The sequence below is a fragment of the Xenopus laevis genome, chromosome 8S, assembly GCF_017654675.1.
Source record: "Xenopus laevis strain J_2021 chromosome 8S, Xenopus_laevis_v10.1, whole genome shotgun sequence".
NCBI classification, from domain to species: Eukaryota; Metazoa; Chordata; class Amphibia; order Anura; family Pipidae; genus Xenopus; species Xenopus laevis.
This window is the reverse complement of record NC_054386.1, coordinates 59015087-59040506: the sequence shown is the minus strand read 5'-3', so window position 1 is coordinate 59040506 and position 25420 is coordinate 59015087. Positions and strand designations below refer to the sequence as shown.

Below are 25420 nucleotides of genomic sequence, written 5' to 3'. Positions count from 1 at the left end.
AAGTTTTAAACAATGAGACCACAGTCACGGTTAGCCTGCCTTCTCCAGCTTTGTGGTGTCCCAGGGATACAAATTATTAGGCAGCAGCTTTTGGGACAACTCCACCACTCTTTATATAATTTTCTCTCTTTTCCTTCACATACCTAAGCAAGTGGTTTTATAATTTATTCCATGAATTTATAATTATCGACTCCTTTTTCTATCTATTTATTCGAATTTAACTTACTGAAATGTCCCGACTTTCTCTTTGATCTCCTGCACTGACAGAAAATGATACAAAGTTTCTGAAAATTAAAATAAGGTTTTTGGGCCGAGAATACTGAGAAGCTGCACTTAAATACATTTGTAACAATTTAAGATAAGCACAGAAACAATTGTAACTATTTAAGATAAGCAGATCTTTTAGAAGAACTGAGACTTGCAGCTTAAAGGACAATTTCAGCTTTATTAGCAAAACTGTTACAACACATAAAAAAAACTCCCAGAAATGTGTTCAAACTTTCCTAACCTGACAAATTTCTTAAAATGGACATTATAATTAGGTGGTATGGCCATAAAATGGGCATGATCAAAACATTTTTACTGCATGCATCAAATATTTTTGTCCCTCTTTACATTTCAAATGTTGGGCAGTATGGAATACACATACAGTGTGTGTGTATATATATATATATATATATATATAATATATATATATATATATATATATATATATATATATATATATATATATATATATATATATATATATATACACATGCACATGCCCGATATATGCAGAAATTTCCAAAATGATGCCCTGTACACATAATACCCCATGCTTCATCACTTTATTTTAAAGGGAAAACAATGAAAACTGAACCTTGCTTCTAAATCGGGCATCCTTTTATGTTTTTTTTTTAAATCAGAGAAAGGCACTGCTGTTGAGCTGACGATTAAAGAATTAGCCTCCGACTATTTGCATTTGGATTACAAACAGAAACCCAATCTAAAATTAATTGTATGTAAATGATTAAACAAACACATTTTGGGGCAAGAACTATAATAACAGCAATTTCATAATAAATTGTTTGATCTTGCATGCAATATATTTGTGGTTGTGCTCCTGTGTATCGGGGAACTGGCACTAACTCTGTATCTGTACTAGCAATCCATTATGTGGCCTCTTCTATGTGTGGGCACCGCATGTTATTTAACCTTTCCTCTGCCATTCATCATTAACAGTTCCCAATCAACCTCCCCATCCTAAGAATACATTGAAAACAACTCTGTTTTCTGCCTTTAAAGGGGATATATACCTCACTTAGACGCTGATACTGTAATATTGGTAATCTTATATTCTCTGATAACAACGAGGGAGGGAATGCTGGATTTTTATTGGAGAAAACGTACACGTGTAATTTAAATGGGCACATACAGACATTAGCAGTGTTATAACTCCAAATATTGTTGGGATGTAACATACTGTATTCCCCAGCATATAATTGAGAGGCATTTAAAGGGCACCTGAAATAATTCCAAATTTCTTTCTATTGGCTATTGCAAAATAAATGTAATTACACAATATAAATTATTTAAATCTTGTTTCCTTTAGTCTCGGAATTAAACAATCATGGCAAGCAGGCATGCTCCATTTTGTGATCACTGTTATTAAGACAAGCTTTATGTGCTAGAATATGGGACCTGATGCCCATGCCCATGCATTGGCTACACAATTAGATGATAAGAAGAGGGGAAATATGAGGAGTACAGTGAAATCTAGGCAGTACACAATGGAAAGTGAAGGTAATTGCCTGCCCCTGTACACCAGTGTCGGGCCAAGTCAGCTGGGCGCCCTAGGTAACCTGGCTGACTACGTAGCCCCCTTCTCAAGCGTGCGCACGAATGGCAAAGATTCCTCACTCAAGCGTGTGCGTGCGCATGCACGCACATGACGTTGATACCAGAGCTGCTGCCAGCGGTGGGGGACACGAGTCAGAGCACAAGCGCATGTGTGCGTTTGCGCGGAAGAGCGCAGGCACACACTAAAAAGACAAGAGGAGCTGCCCGAGATGTGAGACACAAGGGTCTGAACTAGGGGAAGGCGGCAGAAGAGGCACCTGCCTGGCGCCCCTCCACCTTTGCCCCCTAGGCACTTGTCTCTTCTGCCTACCCCTAGTTCCGGCCCTGCTGTGCACAGGCAGGGCAGGCAATATATGACCAACTGTTGAGATTTCTAAATACCTTTATGACAGGCATGGATGTTTGAATAAAAACAAATTTGGGTTCATATTTAATTTGAAAAATACTTTTATTATACACATTTTTTTGTCTGAATGACAGGCCCCCTTTAAGTCATGGTGGCCCTCCAGGGCCAGTGACCTAGATAAGGCATAAATATCCCCAAACAAGAATTCTGCCTGCTCTATTTACAGTACACTTGCCTCTTTCTTTTTGGCACTACATGTTCATAGCCAATGGCAAAACCTAAACGTTTGATGTCTGACTCACATAGTAACATAGTAAGTAAGGTTGAAAAAAGACACATGTCCATCGAGTTCAACCTTTTTTTTTTTTTTTATTAACTACCTATCTGCCAGTTGATCCAGAAGAAGGCAAAAAACCTATCTGAAGCCTCTCCAATTTGCCTTAGAGGGGGAAAACTTCCTTCCTGACTCCAAAATGGCAATCGGACTAGTTCCTGGATCAACTTGGACTATGAGCTATTTCCCATAACCCTGTATTCCCTCACTTGCTAAAAAGCCATCCAACCCCTTCTTAAAGCTATCTAATGTATCAGCCTGTACAACTGATTCAGGGAGAGAATTCCACATCTTCACAGCTCTCACTGTAAAAACCAATTCCGAATATTTAGGCGGAACCTCTTTTCTTCTAATCGGAATGGGTGCCCTTGTGTCAGGTGGAAAGACCTACTGGTAAATAAAGCATTAGAGAGATTATTATATGATCCCCTTATATATTTATACATAGTCATCATATCACCCCTTAAGCGCCTCTTCTCCAGCGTGAACATCCCCAATTTGGCCAGTCTTTCCTCATAGCTAAGATTTTAAATACCTTTTACCAACTTAGTTGCCCTTCTCTGTACCCTCTCTAATACAATAATGTCCTGTTTGAGTGATGGAGACCAAAACTGTACGGCATATTCTAGATGGGGCCTTACAAGTGCTCTATACAGTGGAAGAATGACCCCCTCCTCCCTTGACTCTATGCCCCTTTTAATACAGCTCAAGACCTTATTTGCCCTTGATGCTGCCGACTGGCATTGCTTGCTACAGCCAAGTTTATCATCTACAAGGACTCCAAGGTCCTTTTCCATAATGGATTTGCCTAGTGCAGTCCCATTAAGGGTATAAGTGGCTTGGATATTTTTACATCCCAGGTGCATGACTTTACATTTATCAACATTGAATCTCATTTGCCACTTAGCTGCCCAGATTGCCAGTTTGTCAAGATCCTGTTGCAAGGATGCCACATCCTGGATGGAATTAATTGGGCTGGATAATTTTGTGTCATCTGCAAACACTGATACATTACTTACAACACCCTCCCCTAAGTCATTAATGAACAAGTTAAATAAAAGTGGACCCAATACTGAGCCCTGGGGGACCCCACTAAGAACCTTACTCCAAGTAGAGAATGTCCCATTAACAACCACCCTCTGTACCCGATCCTGTTGCCAGTTTCCTATCCACGTGCAAACGACTTCATTAAGCCCAACAGACCTTAGTTTAGAAAGCAGTCGTTTGTGGGGCACAGTATCAAATGCTTTGGCAAAATCCAAATAGATCACATCTACTGCCCCCCACTATCCAGAATCTTACTTACCACATCATAAAATGCAATTAAATTCGTCTGACATGACCTATCCTTCATAAAGCCATGCTGATTATTGCTCATAATGCCATTCATTAGGACAAAATTTTGAATGTGATCCCTTAACAAGCCTTCAAATAATTTGCCTACCACAGATGTCAAGCTTACTGGCCTATAATTGCCAGGCTGAGATCGTAATCCCTTTTTAAATATTGGAATACCATCAGCTTTTCTCCAATCCATAGGCACCATACCAGATGACAGTGAATCTGAGAAAATCAGAAATAAGGGCTGGTCTAAAACTGAACTAAGCTCTCTTAGAACCCAGGGGTGTATGCCATCAGGCCCCGGAGCCTTGTTTACATTAATTTGTATTAGAGCTTTTTGAATCATATCCTGAGTCAGCCACTGAGTAGATTGAGCTGAACCATTCGTGCAGCTATAAAGTGAGCCTGGGAACTCAGACTCCTCTATTGTGTACACTGAAGAAAAGAACTGATTTAACACATTTGCCTTATCTGTATCTGTTACAACCATACTGGTAAAAAAAAAAAACTTACACTCGCACACACTGGCCGTCCAATATCAAACGAATCCCAGGTGCTCGATGTTAGAGGAATTGGGCAACCTCAAAAACAGCGTAGACACAGAACACACCGGCACAACATGGGTAAGTCTAGCAGGTTTAACCTTGCTCGTTTATTGCGGATGCAACGTTTCGGGGCGTGACCCCATGCTTGAGAAAGGGGTCACGCCCCGAAACGTTGCATCCGCATTAAACGAGCAAGGTTAAACCTGCTAGACTTACCCATGTTGTGCCGGTATGTTCTGTGTCTACAACCATACTGGTACCATTATTTAAAGGAGCAACACTCTCAACCTGCATCTTTTTACTATTAATATATTTAAAAAACTTTTTAGGGTTAGTTTTCACCTCCACCGCAATTAACTCTTCATTTCTTTTCTTAGCCTTCCGGATTGCTGATTTACAACATTTATTACAGTGTTTATATTCATTAAATGCAGCTTATGTCCCTACAGATTTGTAGTTTTTAAGTGCCTTTCTCTTCTTTCCCATTAACGTCTTTACTTCTGTATTAAGCCACACAGGATGATTCTTAGAGCTTCTACGTTTAGTCCTTAAGGGAATAAATTGAGAACAGTAATGATTTAATATCATTTTAAAGGACAACCATTTCTGTTCTGTGTTTTTAGCTGAAAACCTAATGCCCCAATCAATGCTCTGTAGGGCAGCCCTCAAGGCACTAAAATTAGCTTTTCCAAAATTCATGGTTTTTGTTGCCCCAGTATATTTTTGTTTTTTGCACCAGACATTAAAAGATATAACATTATGGTCACTATTACCCAGGGGTTCAATGACTTGCACATTTGCTATAAGTTCTGGGTCATTTGAGATCACTAAATCAAGAATAGCATTTTTTCTGGTAGTCTCCTCAACAACCTGTGCTAAAAAATTGTCGTGCAATAAGTTTATAAACTTGTTCCCATTAACTGATCTAGCAGTACCGTTGCTCCAGTCAATATCTGGGTAATTAAAATCCCCCATTATCATTACTTTACCTAAACTAGCAGCCTTTTCTATTTGCATTAGGAGCTTGGTCTCTTCCTCCTCACTTACATTAGGGGGTCTATAGCATACGCCTACAATTAATTTGCTGGATTCTTTACAATTGGTGAAGAACTCCACCCATACGACTTTAGCCCCCTCATTTTCTAACATAACCTCCTCCTTTATATGAGCTTTTAAATCCTGCCTAACATACAGACATACCCCTCCTCCTTTTCTATTGCCTCTGTCCCTCCGAAACAAAGTATAGCCACTGATATTTACTGCCCAGTCATGCGACTCATTCAGCCATGTTTCGGCCACACCAATCACATCATATTTTCCATCCAACACCAGCAGCTCCAGCTCTCCCATTTTACCAGTCAGACTTCTTGCATTTGTAAACATACATTTAATACTGGCACCATATTGAACATACTCCAGTTTAATATTCTCAAACACACTATGTAAAGCAATCCCTTTATGTTAGATAACTGATATTGCACTGGTATGGATGAATATTGATTGTATATGTCACATTAACCATGTACATATACCTATGCATGCTGCTATATCATTAAGGGCTCTTACTTACTTGTGTTCTGACCTGCGCTCCCCTGCGTTCCGTTTTTTGGCGTTCAGCCGCAGGGGAGCGCAGGAATAGACGCATGTCATTATTTCAAATGGGGCTGTACTCACTCAGGCGCGTGTAGGCGCCGAACGCAGGAAAAATGCAGCATGTTGCGTCTCAACCTGCGTTCGGCGCCTACACGCGCCTGAGTGAGTACAGCCCCATTTGAAATAATGACATGCGTCTATTCCTGCGCTCCCCTGCGGCTGAACGCCAAAAAACGGAACGCAGGGGAGCGCAGGTCAGAACGCAAGTGAGTAAGAGCCCTTACACTGTTGCCTTGCCTTATTATGTATACTCAGTAATTCTAACCTTCATTAGCATGCCTGTTTTTTATCACGTGCATCTGCCAGTGGCTAAGATCCTTGCTGATCACTTCGCATGTGACTAATCAATTACAAGTCAGGACAAGTCTAGGCCGTATCTGTCTAATGACTGCAATTGGCAATCTAATTTAGCTGGAGATTTTAATTTCATTTGTGTTGCTGTGGCTTTACCATTTAACTAATTTAGATGGAAGCAAACTAACTGTGTTTTTTCCCCTTTTCTTTTAAATGCTATTTGTCTATGTGTCACAAAGTAAAGCTTTTTTTCTATTAAAGAAACAGACATTTAGTGCTTCTTTATAATTAAAAAATGAGAACAAAATCTGGGGAAGTTGAAAAAATACAATTTATTTTTAATTGAACCCCTATAAAGTAATCTGGATACTGACCTGTAATCAGGTCCATACTGAGATTCACCATAAACCCTGGCATTCAATGTACATGGAGGCCCAAACAGTCCCCAACAAGCCCAATAAATAGTAATAGGCTTAATGATCAAAAATCTAATTTGTGAAGTTTTAAAGTTTTCGACTACTTTAAATAAACTATTTTTTTTTTTAAAAAAACTTTAATTTTCGTTTATTTATTTAAAAATCTGTATTAAAAAAACTTGACTGAATACAATTTTGAAGAAAACTAAAAAAACTTGAAATCTCGAATTAAAAAAAATCGCTTGGATTTTGCTCCCATGGACTTCAACATGAACTTCCAAACTTCTAAATGCCGAAGTTTTATGTTTGAGTTTTTCACGTTTTTTGTGCTTAATAAATATTAAACATTCAAGTTTGTCCTCTGTTTTATTTAGAAGATTTTTTTCACCAAGCTTTCTGGGAAATTTCCAGGAGCATTTCTGGAGCATCTTTTACTGTTATAAGTCTGCAGGAGTGAAAAACTAGGGCACACTGTTTCTGACTTTATCAATTCACAAAAAGAATCTAACCAACTAAAGTACTGTACTGTGATGTCTGCCCTCGTGGAGTTGGACTGGGGTGTCTGGGACTCCTCTCCTTAGTCACATACCCCTGCCCCAGTCATAGCCACCCACTGATTGTACCTTTTTTACCTATTGCTGCCACAATAAGAGGAGCGAGGGGTGTGCCCACAGTTCCTGGCAGAGGAGAATGGGCCTGGCCTACGTGTTTTTCCTGGTTTCTCCATGGTACAGTGTAACCCTGGTCTGACTTTATTAGCCAAAAGAATCTGACCAACTGAAATACTTGAGTCAAAGAAGCTCAAGAACTTTTTCAGGATTTGGCCAGGGTGTTAAATCCTGGAAAAACATAGGATCCACAATGATTTTCACTGTTGTCTTACAGTAGTGGGGCCTTGAGTTGGATTCACTGCTTCTGCCTGCACACGAGCCAAGGTAATGTCGGCCTGCATTTCTCTGCAACATCTGGCCCTAGCCTAATATACCTGCTGTGACTTTTCAGAGAATATTATCTCCACTGCTATACCCCCCTCTTCCTCGGGGCGACTAATCTACCCGAACTGCCTTCCCCTGCCTCCCCGTGGACTAGAATAAAAATTTGCTGGCGGGATGGCACTCAGAGCACTTTGTTTTCTGAGGTCGCCCGAAGTTTCCTTGTGAGGCAACTTCAGGCGACTTCAGAAAACAAAGCGCTCCGAGTACCATCCCGCCTGCGATTTTCATTCTAGCCAGCGGTGAGGCAGGGGAAGGCAGATTTGTCGCCGGGTGACTAATCTCCCCAAATCTGACCCTGTGTCCCTTCCTTACCTGCACAGTCAAGAGCCTACCTACAGCTGCTGCTCTGCTGGGCCCTAGAAAGATCATTTTGATTGTTTTAGAGACTGCAAGATAAAGCATTTGTGTTGTTTTTCTAACCCTCACTGCAGTATAGACCTTTCTGGCAGGAACATGATATTTAGAGCCGCAGTCACCTTGTTTCATGCTGAACAAGCACAAAGTGAATGCCCTGTTTATACAGTGTGTTAATATGTATATTCTGCACCAGTTCATTCCTTTCACTGGCAGATAATAAATCATTCTGGTAATTTACATTAAAAGCAAAACCAGGATGAGAGGAAATTCTGCTTCCACTGCTCAATGTGTTAAATGAATGTTGCTACAAGTCATCTGCATTGAGAGCCTTCTGTACCAACTTTCGCATTTTCTGACAATTGTTCACAGCAAAAATATAACAATGTGAACTGAAATCAATACTAAACTTTTTCTTTGGATAGTGAAAGCTTAACCCAAGCTTAAATAGGGCCTAACCCTTCCACAGCAGTGTTGCTCCATGCAAACATTGTTGCACTACTGCTCCCAGTATTCTCCAGCATCATGAGAGCTATAGCTCACCTGATATTGACCACACCCATACCCTGTGTCTTAACCTCTTTTATCTCTTAGACTGCAAGTTTTTGTATTGGTTGTTTTCTTGTATGGTTAATGTATACACCCATATGTTGTGGAATATGTAGAACTTTATATATAAATGTAAATAACATTATTACCTTGTTTCTCTGCTGCACCCAAATGCTTAATGTGGTAGGGCTTTTTTTTCTCTTCTCTTTTGTCTTTAGTTTGGTAGAATTAAAGAAGAACTAAAGGTTTACAAAAAAGTAGGGTAGAAATGCTGCACCTTGTAGTTCTGTACCAGCCCAAGGCAACCACAGCCCTATAGCAATAAAGATCTGTGCCTCCAAAGATGCCCTAGTAGCGCTCTATCTTCTTTTATTCGGATTCGCTGCACATGCTCTGTCCTGCTGCCAGTTATGTAGGTTTAGGGACCAGAGCACAACATGCTGTATATATAAAATATAAGGGGGGTTATTTATTAAGCTCCAAATTTTACTGGTCGGAAAATACTATTTTTTCTGAGAAAAAAAAATAGATTTTTTTCTGGATGGTGTTAAAAGTTCAATGAAAAAAGTACTCCAACTCAGACCTGTCGAGAACATGTAAAAGTCAATGGCAAATGTTAACAATTGGAAGATTGGCATTGGCTTTTGGGCGATTTTACAAATTTGTCTGACATGACCTAGCCTTGCTGATTGCTGCTCATAATGCCATTCACTAGAACAACATTTTGAATGTGATCCCTTAACAAGCCTTCAAATAATTTGCCCACCACCGATGTCAAACTGGCCAGACTGAGATCATAATCAGGGCCGGATTTACCCTCCTTGCCCCCCTAGGCCCAGCTACTGTGCCGCCCCCCCCCCCGCACGCATTTTCTGGATGTGAATCTTTTTCCAATCAGGACATTTATGCAAAAGTGGATCAGATGGATCAACTAGCAGTTAGGCTTGTTTGAGATATATCTATATATATTCTCTATATATAGACACCTTTTTATACATAGATGCAGAGAGAGATGTGTCCCTTGTTTTGATAAGTTTGTCAATTGTGCTACAGTGGGCAGCCACAGCATCAGTTAAATATTTATTATAAAATAAAAAAGTCAAATCTTGGCAGCATTATAATCTTTGTAGTTCCTATTTCTCAGCAGACATTATCCCTTATAATACATGAGTGATACTGTGTAACTCAGCCTGCAGCCTTGTGCCTTTATATGGTCACAGAACAACCCCTCAGTGACTCCTAATATCCTTATCATTTACAGTAGGGGGTACATTATCCCTTATAATACATGAGTGATACTCCGAGTTCCCTGTATAACTTAGCCTGCAGCCTTGTGCCTTTATATGGTTACTGGATCCCTCAGTGACTCCTAATATCCTTATCATTTACAGTAGGGGGTACATTATCCCTTATAATACATGATGATACTCCGAGTTCCCTGTATAACTCAGCCTGCAGCCTTGTGCCTTTATATGGTCACAGAACAACCCCGTCAGTAACTTCTAATATCCTTATCATTTACAGTAGGGGGTACATTATCCATTATAATACATAAGTGATACTCAGAGTTCCCTGTATAACTCAGCCTGCAGCCTTGTGCCTTTATATGGCCATAGAACCCCTCAGTGACTTCTAATATCCTTATCATTTACAGTAGGGGTTACATTATCCCTTATAATACAAGAACTGAAATGGTTTTCATTTGGTAGGAAGCAGGAAAGGGCCATAAAAACATCTATAACAGGTTTAGATCACTTGTGATTCTGCACCTCCAGCAAATCTGCAAGTTGACTATGACATATTTCTCTACATGGCCGATATACAGCAGATCTGCAGGGGAAATATTAAATGTACATACCAGGAACAGATCACCTTGCTGGGACACCCAGCACAGCAGAGACAGCAGCAGCACGAGCACAGAGAGGAGTGGGAGGGGGCGGAGCCACAGCGGGAGATAGGCTGGAGGAGCGGTCCTAAAGCCAGCCGGATCTATCAGGAGCAGCCGACTTACACAAGATGTTAGGGGGCGCCTTCTTGCCGCCCCTAACATCTTGCCGCCCTAGGCCCGGGCCTAGGGGGCCTTTCCCTAAATCCGGGCCTGATCATAATTCCTTTTTAAATATTGGAATGACATCAACTTTTCTCCAATCCATAGGTACCATACCAGATGATAGCAAATCTGTGAAAATCAGAAACAGGGGCTGGTCTAAAACTGAACTAAGCTCTCTTAGAACCTGGGGGTGTATGCCATCAGGCCCTGGAGCCTTGTTTACATTCATTTTTATTAAAGCTTTATGAATCATATCCTGAGTCAGCCACTGACTAGATTGAGCTGAGCCATCAGTGCAGCTATGAAGTACGGTGAGCCTGGGAATTCAGACTCCTCTATTGTATACACTGAAGAAAATAACTGATTTAGCACATTTGCCTTTTCTGTATCTGTTACAACCATACTGGTATTATTTAATGGAGCAACACTCTCAACCTGCATCTTTTTACTATTAATATATTTAAAAAAACTTCTTGGGGTTAGTCTTAGCCTCCGCTGCAATGCACTCTTCATTTCATGTTTATATTCATTAAATGCAGCTTCTATCCCCACAGATTTGTAGTTTTTAAATGCCTTTCTCTTCTCTCCTATTAACTTCTTTACTTCTATATTAAGCCACATAGAGTGACTCTTAGAACTTCTACATTTACTCCTTAAGGGAATAAATTGAGAACAATAATGATTTAATAACATTTTAAATGACAACCATTTCTGTTCTGTGTTTTTAGCTGAAAACGTAATATCCAAATCAATTCTCTGAAGGGCAAACCTCAAGGCACTAAAATTAGCTTTTTTCAAAGTCATGGTTTTGGTTGCCCCAGTATATATTTGTTTTTTGCACCAGACATTAAATGATATAACATTATGGTCACTATTACCCAGGGGTTAAATGACTTGCCCGTTTGCTATAAGTTCTGGGTCATTTGACATCACTAGATCCAGAATAGCATTTTCCTGGTTGGCTCCTCAACAACCTGTGCCATAAAATTGTCATGCAGCAAGTTTATAAGCTTGCTCACATTAACTGATCTGGAAGTACTGTTGCTCCAGTCAATATCTGGGTAATTAAAACCCCCATAATCATTACCTTACCCAAACTAGCAGCCTTTTCTATTTGCATCATGAGCTTCGCCTCCTCCTCCTCACTTACATTAGGGGGTCTATAGCATACCCCAACAATTAATGTATGGAATCTTTACAATTGGTGAAGAACTCCACCTCTAACCCAGTTAAATCAGTCAAAAACATAACAACGATCATGTTGTCATATTTGTGCCGAGTTCACAAACTTTCAAGGGCATGAAAACTGACCACGTGCACAAATGTACTGTATTTTAATACGAGAAAAAAGTTATCAGTGCTTGCTCTCATTTTGTGGTCAAAAACTCATCTGCTTGTTATAGCCTAACTATTAAGTATTTCATGTACAGGTATGGGACCTATTATCCAGACTCACAAGGACCTGGGGCTAATTTGGATCTTCTTATCTTAAGTCTACTACAAAATCTTGTAAACATTCAATAAACCCAGTCGGCTGGTTCTGTTTCCAATATGGATTAATTGTATCTTAGTTTGGATCAAGTAGAATGTGCTCTTTTATTATTATTATTATAGAAAAAAAGGATATCATTTAAAAAAATCTGGATTATTTGGATAAAATGGAGTCTATGGGAGATGGCCTTTCTGTAATTTAAAGCTTTCAGGATAATTGGTTTCTGGATCCGATGCCTGTAGTAAGTATGGTACATCAGTCCTATTGTTAAAGGAGTGTTTCACTAGAATGGCCAATTCCAGAGGCGGGCCACGCCAGCTGGGTGCCCTAGGCAACCCAGAGGGCCAGCCCGCTACCACTTCCCCCATCGCATGCTCACGCATGCGCAGTGACGTGGCGCACTTCCGCGCTTGAAGAGGGCATTCACGCATGCAGAGGGCATTCACACATGACGTGGTTCACGCATACACGGTGACGCAGAGCGGTGTTCGTTTGCAATCAATGCTAGGTAAGTCTGGTCTAGGGGTAGGCAGAAGAGGTAGCTGCCCAGTGCCCCCCAATTGTTGCGCCCTAGGCAGCTGCCTCTTCTGCCTACCCCTAGTTCCGGCCCTGGCCAATTCTAAGCAACTTTTCAATTGGTTTTCATTATTTATTTTTTATAGTTTATTTGCCTTTTTCTTCTGACTCTTTGCAGCTTTCAAATGGGGCAGGCTCCCTCCTAAAAAAACAAATGCTCTGTAAGGCTACAAATGTATTGTTATTGTTACTTTTTATTACTGATCCTTCTATTTAGGCCCTCTCTTATTCATATTCCATATTCTTGTTCAAATCAATGCATGGTTGCTAGGGTAATTTAGACCCTAGTTACTAGAGTGGTTAAAATGCAAATTAAAGAGCTGTTAAATAAAAAGCTAAATAACTCAAAAACCTTCAATAATAAAAAATGAAAACCTATTGCAAATTGTCTCAGAATATCCCTCTCTACCTCATACTAAACATTATTTCAAAAATTCTCATTTGGTGCAAATGCCAAGCTACCCTGGAACAAATTTTCAAACATTAGCAATTCAGTTCTGTTTTCCAGAATGCTTGGGACATGGGACTTTCCAGATAATGGATCTTTACATAATTTGGATCTTCATACCTTAAGTCTACTAGAAAATCATATACCGTAAATATTAAATAAACACAATAGGCTGGTTCTGTTTCCAAAAGGAATTAATTATATCTTAATTTAGATCAAGTACAAGATACTGGTTTTTATTACAGACCAAAAGAAAATCATTTTAAAAAATTCAGTTTATTTGGATAAAATGGATTCTATGGGAGATGGTCTTTCCGTAATTCTGAGCTCTCTGGATATTGGGTTACCGGATAATGAATCCCATACCTGTACTGTAACAGCAGCAATACAATTAGCATTTAACACTTTATTCAGCACAGCATCTTTACTTCACTGGTCTTGTTGTTTTCTGGCATTGATAATCCTCATATACCGTAATAAGGGCTCATTTAGATATAACATCATCTTTCAAGGGCTTCATAGTCGCTTCGCCTTAGGAGGAAATGCAGAGCAGAATGCTAATCTGTTTGTGCCCGGAGATGAGGTTAATGGAAAAGGCTGAAGTAATATCACAGTGACTCATTTATTTCTTATAGTTGTCTTGTTTTATATATATATATATATATATATATATATATATATATATATATATATATATATATATATATATATATATATATATATATATATATATATATATATATATATACACACATAGAAAAAGGAGCACCTTGTATATTATTATTTACATCGGGAGCCCAAACATATCAGAGCACTGTGAAAGCTGGGAATCCATTCCTAAAGGTGGTGATAATGTGATAAGGTGATAATGCCTTTTGTGGGAACGCTTAACAGTGCTAAGAGGTTGTATTAATCACTACCGTAAACCAAAGGAATCGGTAACCTTTAGCATTATGGAATTACAATTCCCAGCATCTCTCCACTGGTGGAGCTCCCCATCAATTCAGCACACATGATTCATTATGAAAAATCGCCCCAATCCTTCTTTTAATATCTGCACTTTTCAGCTGCTATAATTAACATGCCTGCCCTTTGCCCATGGCTTCCACTTCACTTCCTCCATTTGTTCTTTTTGTCTTTTCTCTATATTGCTACAGTAAAAATGTAGGTTATTTTAAATAAATACATAGAAATATTAGAAATGTGCAAAGCTGTAACAAAACAAATAGCCTTGAACAATTTAGTTTAAAACAAGCAAACAATTTTTGGGGAAAGTGTATATTTTTTAAATCAATTTATTGCTTTCTTTTTATTGTACAGGTATGAGACCTGTTATCCAAAAAGCTCAGAATTACGGAAAGGTCATCTCCCATAGACTCCATTTTATACAATTTCTTAAAAATGATTTCCTTTTTCTCTGTAATAATAAAAAAGTACCTTGCACTTGATGCAAACTAAGATATAATTAATCCTTATTGGAAGCAAAACCAGCCTATTGGATTTATTTAAGGTTTACATGATTTTCTTGTTGACTTAAGGTATGTAGATCCAAATTACAGAAAGATCCGTTATCCAGAAAAACACAGGTCCCATACCTGTACTAGTAGAGGGTTCTCCTAAACCCACTTTGTAATACAGGGGATATTTTTCATGATTTACAATTTATATAAATGTCTTAGAAAGGAGGTGCAGAGAGAAAAACAAAGATATATTATACTGATGGACTAATGCAAAAACGCCAAAATATAATAAAAGAGTAACATAGCTTCAAAAATACAATTCAGCGTCATAAAGGGGATAATTCACATATAATCAAGTGACCTCCTGGGTCAATTATGAATTACAAAACAATTCTATATAACACTTTGTTGTGCTGAGAAAGTATAACACACATGCTTAATCCCAGCCAACAATCCCTTATCACAACCTGTCTTGGTAGAGAATTCCATAACGGGACTTTCTTTAAAGTACAAAAACTAGTAACATGCGATCAGGAAAAACTCAACCCGCACCCGACCCTAACCCACAAGTTGTTGCCATTGCATGACCCAAACCCAACCCCTACCCTTGTTTTCTCATTCTATATACTACTTTTGTCCACAGCTCTGGTTCCAAAAGAGGGAATCTTTGGGAGCAATGTAGGTTTGTACTTCCCCAGTCTTTGCACTTAACCCTAACCCACAATGGTTGGCCAAATTTCAACCCGAATCTGAAACAGGTGGTCCATCCTTGGTTCACTGCAGGTTTCGGGCCAAGCCACACATCACTAAAAGCAGTAGCGTTCCTAGAGGGGGGTGGGCCCTGGTGTGTGACGCGCAGCCGGGCCCCGCCCCCCTCCGTACGGCTGATTTTGCTGGGGATTTCAGTGGCTTGCGGCACTGCCGGGGGGCCCTGTGGGGGTGCGGGCCCTGGCCCGCTCGCACCCCCTGCTCCCCCGGTAGTTCCGCCACTGACTAAAAGGAACCTTACTATGCTGCTGGTCAGGACTGTATTTACCATGTAAGCACCCAAGGCCCTTGCCTATGGTGGCAGCTTTAGCAGGTGGCTCGTGTGTGCCTAAAAAAAAAGTGTTCAAAAACACAGTGTACAAAACCTGTACTACACATGCATAGCCCAATGAGAATCATCATTACCGTGCAAATATTGGTTGTTAGTATTACACAGAAATAGAACTGCAGAAAAGAAGATGTTCATAGATGCATGGTGTTTTGGTGTTTGTGGAGGCTATTTTTTGCAACATGGATTCCTTCATAGTATTCCAGGACCAATTCTATGTATAATGCTCTAGAACACAAAGCAGTACAAATACAGTGGCAATGTCATGTTTAATACTCCCAAAATATAGTGCCAGCTTCATGTATGATACCCCAACACACATGGCAGGATTAATATAGTGCCAATTCCGTATAATGTATAGAAACCCAGAACAGGAAGGATAAATACAGTGGCAATTCCATATTTAATAAATAAAATGCCAGTTTTGTGTATAATAACCACAGGAGACACAGCAGTGGCAACTCCATGTATAATACCTCTATCCCGTTATATGAAATTGGTGTTACTTTGATTTGCTTAATATTAAAATCAAGTATAATTACAGGAGGCAGAATTCTCATAAAAAAAGTTTCAACATAAACTGTTGCTTTACTAATAAATCTCTATGGTGGATCATCTACAGTTGTCATCATAATTTGACCCTAGATGTGTTGTGTATTTAAATCCAAGCTTTAAAGTTTGCCATGATTTCTTAATAGCTTTTTATTGTTATTTTTTTCTCTTTATCACAATGGATTTGTATTCTGTTTCTTAGGTGCCAACGTTAATGATGGACACACATTTTTCCGAGTTTACCCCGGACATTACTCCTATCATGTTGGCAGCTCACACTAATAACTATGAAATTATAAAACTCCTAGTCCAAAGAAGAGTCACCATCCCTCGACCACACCAGATACGTTGCAACTGTGTGGAGTGTGTCTCCAGCTCAGAAGTTGACAGCCTTAGGCACTCCAGGTCAAGGCTCAACATTTACAAGGCTCTTGCTAGCCCGTCTCTGATTGCCTTATCTAGTGAGGATCCCATCCTGACTGCTTTTCGCCTTGGCTGGGAACTGAAAGAGCTCAGCAAAGTGGAGAATGAATTTAAGGCAGAATATGAAGAACTGTCTCAACAGTGCAAGAAATTTGCGAAGGACTTGCTTGATCAAGCTCGAAGTTCTAGAGAACTGGAGATTATCCTCAACCACAGGGATGACCAAAGTGAGGAGCTGGACCCTCAGAAGTGTCATGACCTTGCAAAACTGAAAGTAGCAATAAAGTATCACCAGAAAGAGGTTAGATTTATCAAAGATCATTCATTTTCCTATAAGATCTTTGCTTTTGTTTCTAACTTGTAATTGTCAATGGCCTTCATGGAATGTTCTTCCCATTTATCTTTGTAAAATTTTATCTTATGAAAATTGTCCCAGACAAAACTTATTCTAGTTAATGGTTCTATAAACCCTTTCCTCCTGGCTATGCCAATCATTACCCACTTTTGTTCCTGGTTGGTAAATCCTCAGTGCGGGATCAGGTTGTTGTTGTTGAACCTCAGCAGAAATCAGGGTTTGTTTATGTGCCTGCTATGAATCTCTAAGGCCCTAACCATGGCTTATTTCTTATTTATTAAACATAAGGGAAGTGATTGGTATACATGTATGCATGGCACAAGAGAATGATTAATCCACATGACAGAACTTCTTTATTCTTTAACATGCATACTAGTTTCCCAATTCATTAGAAAAATTGACCACTTTATATTTCTCTGGTGTCTTAAAGGAGAAGGAAAGCTACAGAGGCATTTTATTGCCAATAGATTAGCTGCAATAGTACAAGCTAGAATTCTATATTTATTCTGTAAAATGTTTTACCATACCTAAGTAAAAAGCTCTAGAAACTCTGTTTGTTTAGAATAGGAGCTGCAGTATTAATGTGGTGTGACATCACTTCCTGCCTGAGTCTCTCCCTGCTCTGGGCTCAGATTACAGTAGAGAAGGGAGGGGTGGGGGGAGAGGAGCAAACTGAGCATGCTCTTGCCCAGGGCAATGAGGTTTAAGCTGAAGGCAGGAAGTCTGATACAGAAACCCATGTTTAGACAATAGAAGGAAAGAAATGCAGTATTTCTTTTGACAGGGGACTCAGAGCAACATTACTTTGGGGGTTTACTGGTATATTTAGATGGACCTTTCTGATAAGGCTTACTTAGTTTTAACCTTTCCTTCTCCTTTAAGATGTATTAACTGTCATACTGACTGAGGCTGCATGGCTTTATCAAATAATAGGTTTAGATTCAATGAAACCTTAGCTCCTAATTTTCCAGATTTCCTTCTACTTTAATGGACTTTAATTGGTAATGTGGACCAATGTATGAGGCAATTTACTGTGCTTGGCAAATGCAGCATTGCAAATGGAATAATTTTACATAATATACTGTATATATTTGTGACTATATATATATATATATATATATATATATATATATATATATATATATATATATATATATATATATATATATATATATATAACGAAAATACAGATGATACCCGCACTCCTTCACAACATGTCGTTTTACCGCGTGCGTGGTCAAAATGGTATATAAAAAATTGTAGAAAGGACCAGCACTCCGTTTTCCAATAAAATTCAGTAATTTATTGTAATTGTAATATATATATTCCAATGAGTATCCGCACTCCAAAGCTGCTGTCAATGGCGGGGTGCACGGTAATTGTTTATGTATCGAAAATCTTCAGACCAGCACTCCCTTTAAAAATGTAGTAATTTTATTATCATTCTGTAGTATATCTGTATATATTCCCTCCCCCATCCTTAATTGATGGGGGAGGGAAGTGGAAGACACACTCACCAACACAACACATCAAGGTTGTTACAACATAATTGCAATATATCAGAAATAAAGAAATGACTGTTTTTCCAGTGTGCGCTGCCTACAAAACTGAATTGATACATGTGAAGCATTGCTGTATGAAGGGAGTGCACATACCTTTGGGATTGTCTATATATATATATATATATATATATATATATATATATATATATATATATATATATATATATATATACAAAGAAGAAGTAGTAACAGCACTCACGCTTTACCGCAAGTTCAGCGGTGCACGTCCCTTGGGGATTCCGGTCGGTCCTCCACAATATAGAAAACGTAATGACGGACAGCACTCGCTTGTAATGCTCAAAAGGTGTCTTTATATCAAATATTAAAAGATGACATCACCATATGTGTGCACATATAAAAGCGACGTTTCGAGCCTATATAGGCTCTTTATCAAGCCATGTGAAGCTATGGTATCAAGAACAAACATATTCCATGTGAATATTTAAGGATCATCAAAAGGAAGTGACATCGCAACATATTCATTATCCTCTATACAGGGTTGATACATTGTATACTGAACAATGGTTTAATTAGATATATAACATTTGTAGAAACAGATATAGTTACAAAAATAAATACAAATTGTAGTCTTTATTAAGGCCTGCTGGATGCAGTGAATTTAACCTTTTAATCCACCATACTTCTCGTTGTTTAAGTCTAAGTTCACGATCTCCTCCCCTAACTAGGGGGGGTACATGTTCTAATATCATAAACCGTAATTGATCCACAGTGTGCCCCTTTTCTTTAAAATGACGTGACAGTGGTAAGGCAACATTCCCCAGTTTAATGGTGGACTTATGTTGTGATATCCGTGATTTGGCCTTTTGGATAGTTTCCCCGACATAAATCATGCCGCAAGGGCAAACTATCGCATACACTACAAATTGTGATAAGCAGGTGTGGTATCCCATAATTTGAATGGACTCTCCAGTACCTGGATGTAAAAAGAATTTACCTTTGATCACATGTCGGCACTGTTTACAGTCAAGGCAAGGATACATCCCAATGTTGCGTTGTCCTAAAAATGTGCTTGCGGCTGGTTTACATATTGGCACTACAGTCTTATTCAATTTGGACCCTATAGTTTTCCCTCTTTTGTATGATGTCAGTGGGGGGGAAATAAATTCCTTCACCATAGGATAGGCTCTACATAGAATCGGCCAATGTTTCTGTAGGATGCCATTTATTTGTCTAGAGAGTCCACCATATTGTGTAACAAAGGTGATTCTAGGGTCCTTCACTTTTCTAGATTTTGACTGTCCTACAGCCTTTTTCGGCCTTATCCAATACTTGTGATGGATACTCCCTCTTTTTAAATTTATGTCTCATTTGTTTGATTTGGACATCCCTAATCACTGGGTCACTAACCAACCTATGGACTCGTGTTAATTGGCTGATTGGTATCGAATGCTTGGTGTGCCTAGGGTGGTTGCTATCAAAGTGTAAAATCTGATTTCGGTCAGTAGGTTTGGAATATAATTTGGTCTGTAGCCCTCCTTCTCTATAAACCAATATGTCCAAAAAGAAATTTCTTTAACATCATGAGTTAGTGTAAATTTGATGGAGGAGTGGAAGCAATTGAGATGATCGTGGAACCGAGATAGGGAGTCAATGTCACCCCGCCATACAACAAAAATATCGTCGATATATCTCCACCAGGCCATACAATGTTCCTGGTAGAGAGCATCACGATATATGAATAGTTCTTCAAGCCAAAGCATAAAGGTATTGGCATATGACGGGGCGACATTAGATCCCATCGCGGTTCCACGTAACTGTAAATAAAATGTTTCCTGAAAAACAAAGTAATTCAGTCTCAATATAATCTCTAACGCCTCCAGAAAAAATTGAATTTGTGAGTCTTGATACTGATTACTTCCACGTAACATCCATTCACATGCCTTCAAACCCTCATCATGAGGTATAGAGGTATATAAACTGGACACATCAAATGTGGCCAGTATAACTTCCTCACCATCTGAAATATTAAGACCATCCAGTCTCTGCAAAAAATGACCACTGTCCTTAACATAAGACAGAGTTTTAGTCACCAAAGGTCCCAGAATCCGATCCAAAAAAATTGCCAAAGGGCAAAAAACTGAATCAATGCCCGATACTATCGGACGCCCTGGTGGGTGGATCGGATTCTTATGGATCTTTGGGAGAGTATACAGTGTGGGTGTACGTGGAAATGCAACCGTCAAGTAGTTTTTCAATTCATCAGAAATTATGTTGTTATTGACCATGGTGGTTAACAATAGTTCTATCTGTTTGGAGATCCCCACAATCGGGTCCCCTTCAAGCACCCTATAGACTCCACCATCAGATAACTGTCCCAAAATCTCATCAACATAATAGGATGTATCCATGACTACAATCGCACCCCCTTTATCAGAGGGTTTGATTGTAATCCTGGTATCCTCCATTAGGGTCTGTATGACCTCCCTTTCCTGTTTAGTTAAATTGGGTCCCATGCCAGGGGTGTAATTTCCTTGCTGGCATAGAATCTCAATTTCATCTTGAATGTTCTTAATATAGGTCTCTACAGCAGGGTAGGTGGTCGGCGGGACAAACCTACTTTTGCTGCGCAGACCAAAAGTTTTAGTGGTTAATACATGAGTCTCAACAGTGTCCAATGTCTGTGTATCCAGCAATGAAAAATGTACCTTGAGACGTAAAGTCCTGAAAAATCTGTAGAGATCCACGTCCAACTGGAAGCGATCAACCGGAGAGGTTAGGCAGTAATTGAGTCCCTTCCCCAGGACCGATACCTGTAATTCTGACAATGGAATAGAGGAGATGTTAAATACTATTTATCTGATGGTGGAGTCTATAGGGTGCTTGAAGGGGACCCGATTGTGGGGATCTCCAAACAGATAGAACTATTGTTAACCACCATGGTCAATAACAACATAATTTCTGATGAATTGAAAAACTACTTGACGGTTGCATTTCCACGTACACCCACACTGTATACTCTCTCAAAGATCCATAAGAATCCGATCCACCCACCAGGGCGTCCGATAGTATCGGGCATTGATTCAGTTTTTTGCCCTTTGGCAATTTTTTTGGATCGGATTCTGGGACCTTTGGTGACTAAAACTCTGTCTTATGTTAAGGACAGTGGTCATTTTTTGCAGAGACTGGATGGTCTTAATATTTCAGATGGTGAGGAAGTTATACTGGCCACATTTGATGTGTCCAGTTTATATACCTCTATACCTCATGATGAGGGTTTGAAGGCATGTGAATGGATGTTACGTGGAAGTAATCAGTATCAAGACTCACAAATTCAATTTTTTCTGGAGGCGTTAGAGATTATATTGAGACTGAATTACTTTGTTTTTCAGGAAACATTTTATTTACAGTTACGTGGAACCGCGATGGGATCTAATGTCGCCCCGTCATATGCCAATACCTTTATGCTTTGGCTTGAAGAACTATTCATATATCGTGATGCTCTCTACCAGGAACATTGTATGGCCTGGTGGAGATATATCGACGATATTTTTGTTGTATGGCGGGGTGACATTGACTCCCTATCTCGGTTCCACGATCATCTCAATTGCTTCCACTCCTCCATCAAATTTACACTAACTCATGATGTTAAAGAAATTTCTTTTTTGGACATATTGGTTTATAGAGAAGGAGGGCTACAGACCAAATTATATTCCAAACCTACTGACCGAAATCAGATTTTACACTTTGATAGCAACCACCCTAGGCACACCAAGCATTCGATACCAATCAGCCAATTAACACGAGTCCATAGGTTGGTTAGTGACCCAGTGATTAGGGATGTCCAAATCAAACAAATGAGACATAAATTTAAAAAGAGGGGGTATCCATCACAAGTATTGGATAAGGCCGAAAAGGCTGTAGGACAGTCAAAATCTAGAAAAGTGAAGGACCCTAGAATCACCTTTGTTACACAATATGGTGGACTCTCTAGACAAATAAATGGCATCCTACAGAAACATTGGCCGATTCTATGTAGAGCCTATCCTATGGTGAAGGAATTTATTTCCCCCCACTGACATCATACAAAAGAGGGAAAACTATAGGGTCCAAATTGAATAAGACTGTAGTGCCAATATGTAAACCAGCCGCAAGCACATTTTTAGGACAACGCAATAGTGGGATGTATCCTTGCCTTGACTGTAAACAGTGCCGACATGTGATCAAAGGTAAATTCTTTTTACATCCAGGTACTGAAGAGTCCATTCAAATTATGGGATACCACACCTGCTTATCACAATTTGTAGTGTATGCGATAGTTTGCCCTTGCGGCATGATTTATGTCGGGGAAACTATCCAAAAGGCCAAATCACGGATATCACAACATAAGTCCACCATTAAACTGGGGAATGTTGCCTTACCACTGTCACGTCATTTTAAAGAAAAGGGGCACACTGTGGATCAATTACGGTTTATGATATTAGAACATGTACCCCCCCTAGTTAGGGGAGGAGATCGTGAACTTAGACTTAAACAACGAGAAGTATGGTGGATTAAAAGGTTAAATTCACTGCATCCAGCAGGCCTTAATAAAGACTACAATTTGTATTTATTTTTGTAACTATATCTGTTTCTACAAATGTTATATATCTAATTCAACCATTGTTCAGTATACAATGTATCAACCCTGTATAGAGGATAATGAATATGTTGCGATGTCACTTCCTTTTGATGATCCTTAAATATTCACATGGAATATGTTTGTTCTTGATACCATAGCTTCACATGGCTTGATAAAGAGAGCCTATATAGGCTCGAAACGTCGCTTTTATATGTGCACACATATGGTGATGTCATCTTTTAATATTTGATATAAAGACACCTTTTGAGCATTACAAGCGAGTGCTGTCCGTCATTACGTTTTCTATATATATATATATATATATATATATATATATATATATATATATATATATATATAATATGTACAAAATGCAGTAGGTGACAGCACTCCAAGGAAAATACACGATACTTCGATAATCAAGAAAATATAGTGGAGGTTTTATTGAAATCCAACATTTCGGCTCCACACAGGAGCCTTCCCTGACGAAGGCTCCTGTGTGGAGCCGAAACGTTGGATTTCAATAAAACCTCCACTATATTTTCTTGATTATCGAAGTATCGTGTATTTTCCTTGGAGTGCTGTCACCTACTGCATTTTGTATCTCTGATTTACTGACTAGCACCCAGGCTTTTTTCTTCACTATGGGAGTGCGTTCCATTCTGCTTGCACTATATATATATATGTATGTATGTATATATATATATATATATATATATATATATATATATATATATATATATATATATATATAGTAACCAACAATGGACTGTCTATATATATATATATATATATTTGTTGTGTTGTGTTGTGTATATATGTATATATATATATATATATACAGTATATATACATATATATATATATATATATATACACACACACAGGTATGGTATCCGTTATCCGTAAACCCATTATCCAGAAAGCTACAAATCACAGGAAGGCCATCTCCCATAGACTGCATTTTATCCAAATAATCCAAATTTTTAAAAATGATTTCCTTTTTCAGTACCTTGATCCAAACTAAGATATAATTAATCTTTACTAGAAGAAAACCAACCTATTGGGTTTAGTTAATGTTTAAATTATTTTCTAGAAGATAAAGTATGAAGATCCAAATTATGGAAAGAACCCTTATCTAGAAGACCCCAGGTCCCGAGCATTCTGGATAACTGTACAGTGGTGTAACTATAGAGGAAGCAGACCATGCAGCCGCCAGTCCCTGCGCAAGCGGCATGCATGCATGCTGATGGTTTAGCACTTTTGAGATTGCACTCAGTTTTAGATTCCAGATAACACCCTTCTGCCTTATCTTGTTTACTACATTTTCCCAATTTTAAAACCAGTGGCTGGGCAACAATCCTCAACCTGCTAGGCAATATCTAGCTAAAGGAGTTGTTCACCTTCCAAAACTTTTTTCAATTCAGTTGTTTTTAGAAATAAAGACTTTTTTCATTTACTTTCCATTATTTATTTTTTACTTTTTTTTCCAAAATCTAAGCTTAAAGTTGAATGTTTGTATCTCTGGTGTTTGTTTGAGTCTGTCAGCTCAATAATTCAGGTGCAGACTCTAAACTGTTACGATTTTGCAACATTTAGTTGATACATGTCTCAGCAGCATCTCTGGAATATTAGCAACTATTGTATCAATTCTAACAGCTGTCTGTAATGAAACACAGAGATGCTGCTCAACAGGGACAAAGATAAGAAATGTATCAACTAAATGTATCCATTTAGAACAGTTTACAGGGTCAGTGACCCCCCCCCCCCACCAGAGCTGCTTCAGAAAGTGAAAAATGATACTTTACACTTCAATATTAGAAAAACCATCACACATAAAAAATAGAAAGTCATTGAACAACAGTCATTATTTCTGGTCATCTATCTCAAAACAACTAGTTGTCTGAAGGTGAACCACCCTTTTAATCCAATATGCCTCACTTGGATCTTTGGTTATCCCCAAGGATCTAGGTTAACTAATTTGTTTCATTGTATTTTGTTTTGAATAATCCCACAAAAGCAGCTTGATTTTGATAATTTTCCACAGCTTTCTGTATCTACTGTTATCGCTTGCTTTCATTTTATTTTACTATTTTACTATAGTTTGCTATACACAGTACTTGTTCAGTGAATGAAGAATATTTATTTTTTTTCGGAT

At 38.8% G+C, this 25420-nt stretch overlaps 1 protein-coding gene across 1 annotated transcript in view; it reads left to right on the top strand.

Moving 5' to 3' along the window:
• LOC108700107 (short transient receptor potential channel 5) overlaps positions 1 to 25420 on the top strand; it is a 129563-nt gene that overhangs the window by 53027 nt on the left and 51116 nt on the right. The window contains exon 3 of the mRNA XM_018232979.2: positions 16546 to 17067. Coding sequence (XP_018088468.1) covers positions 16546 to 17067 — 522 coding nt within the window. The remainder of the gene's footprint in view (positions 1 to 16545; positions 17068 to 25420) is intronic.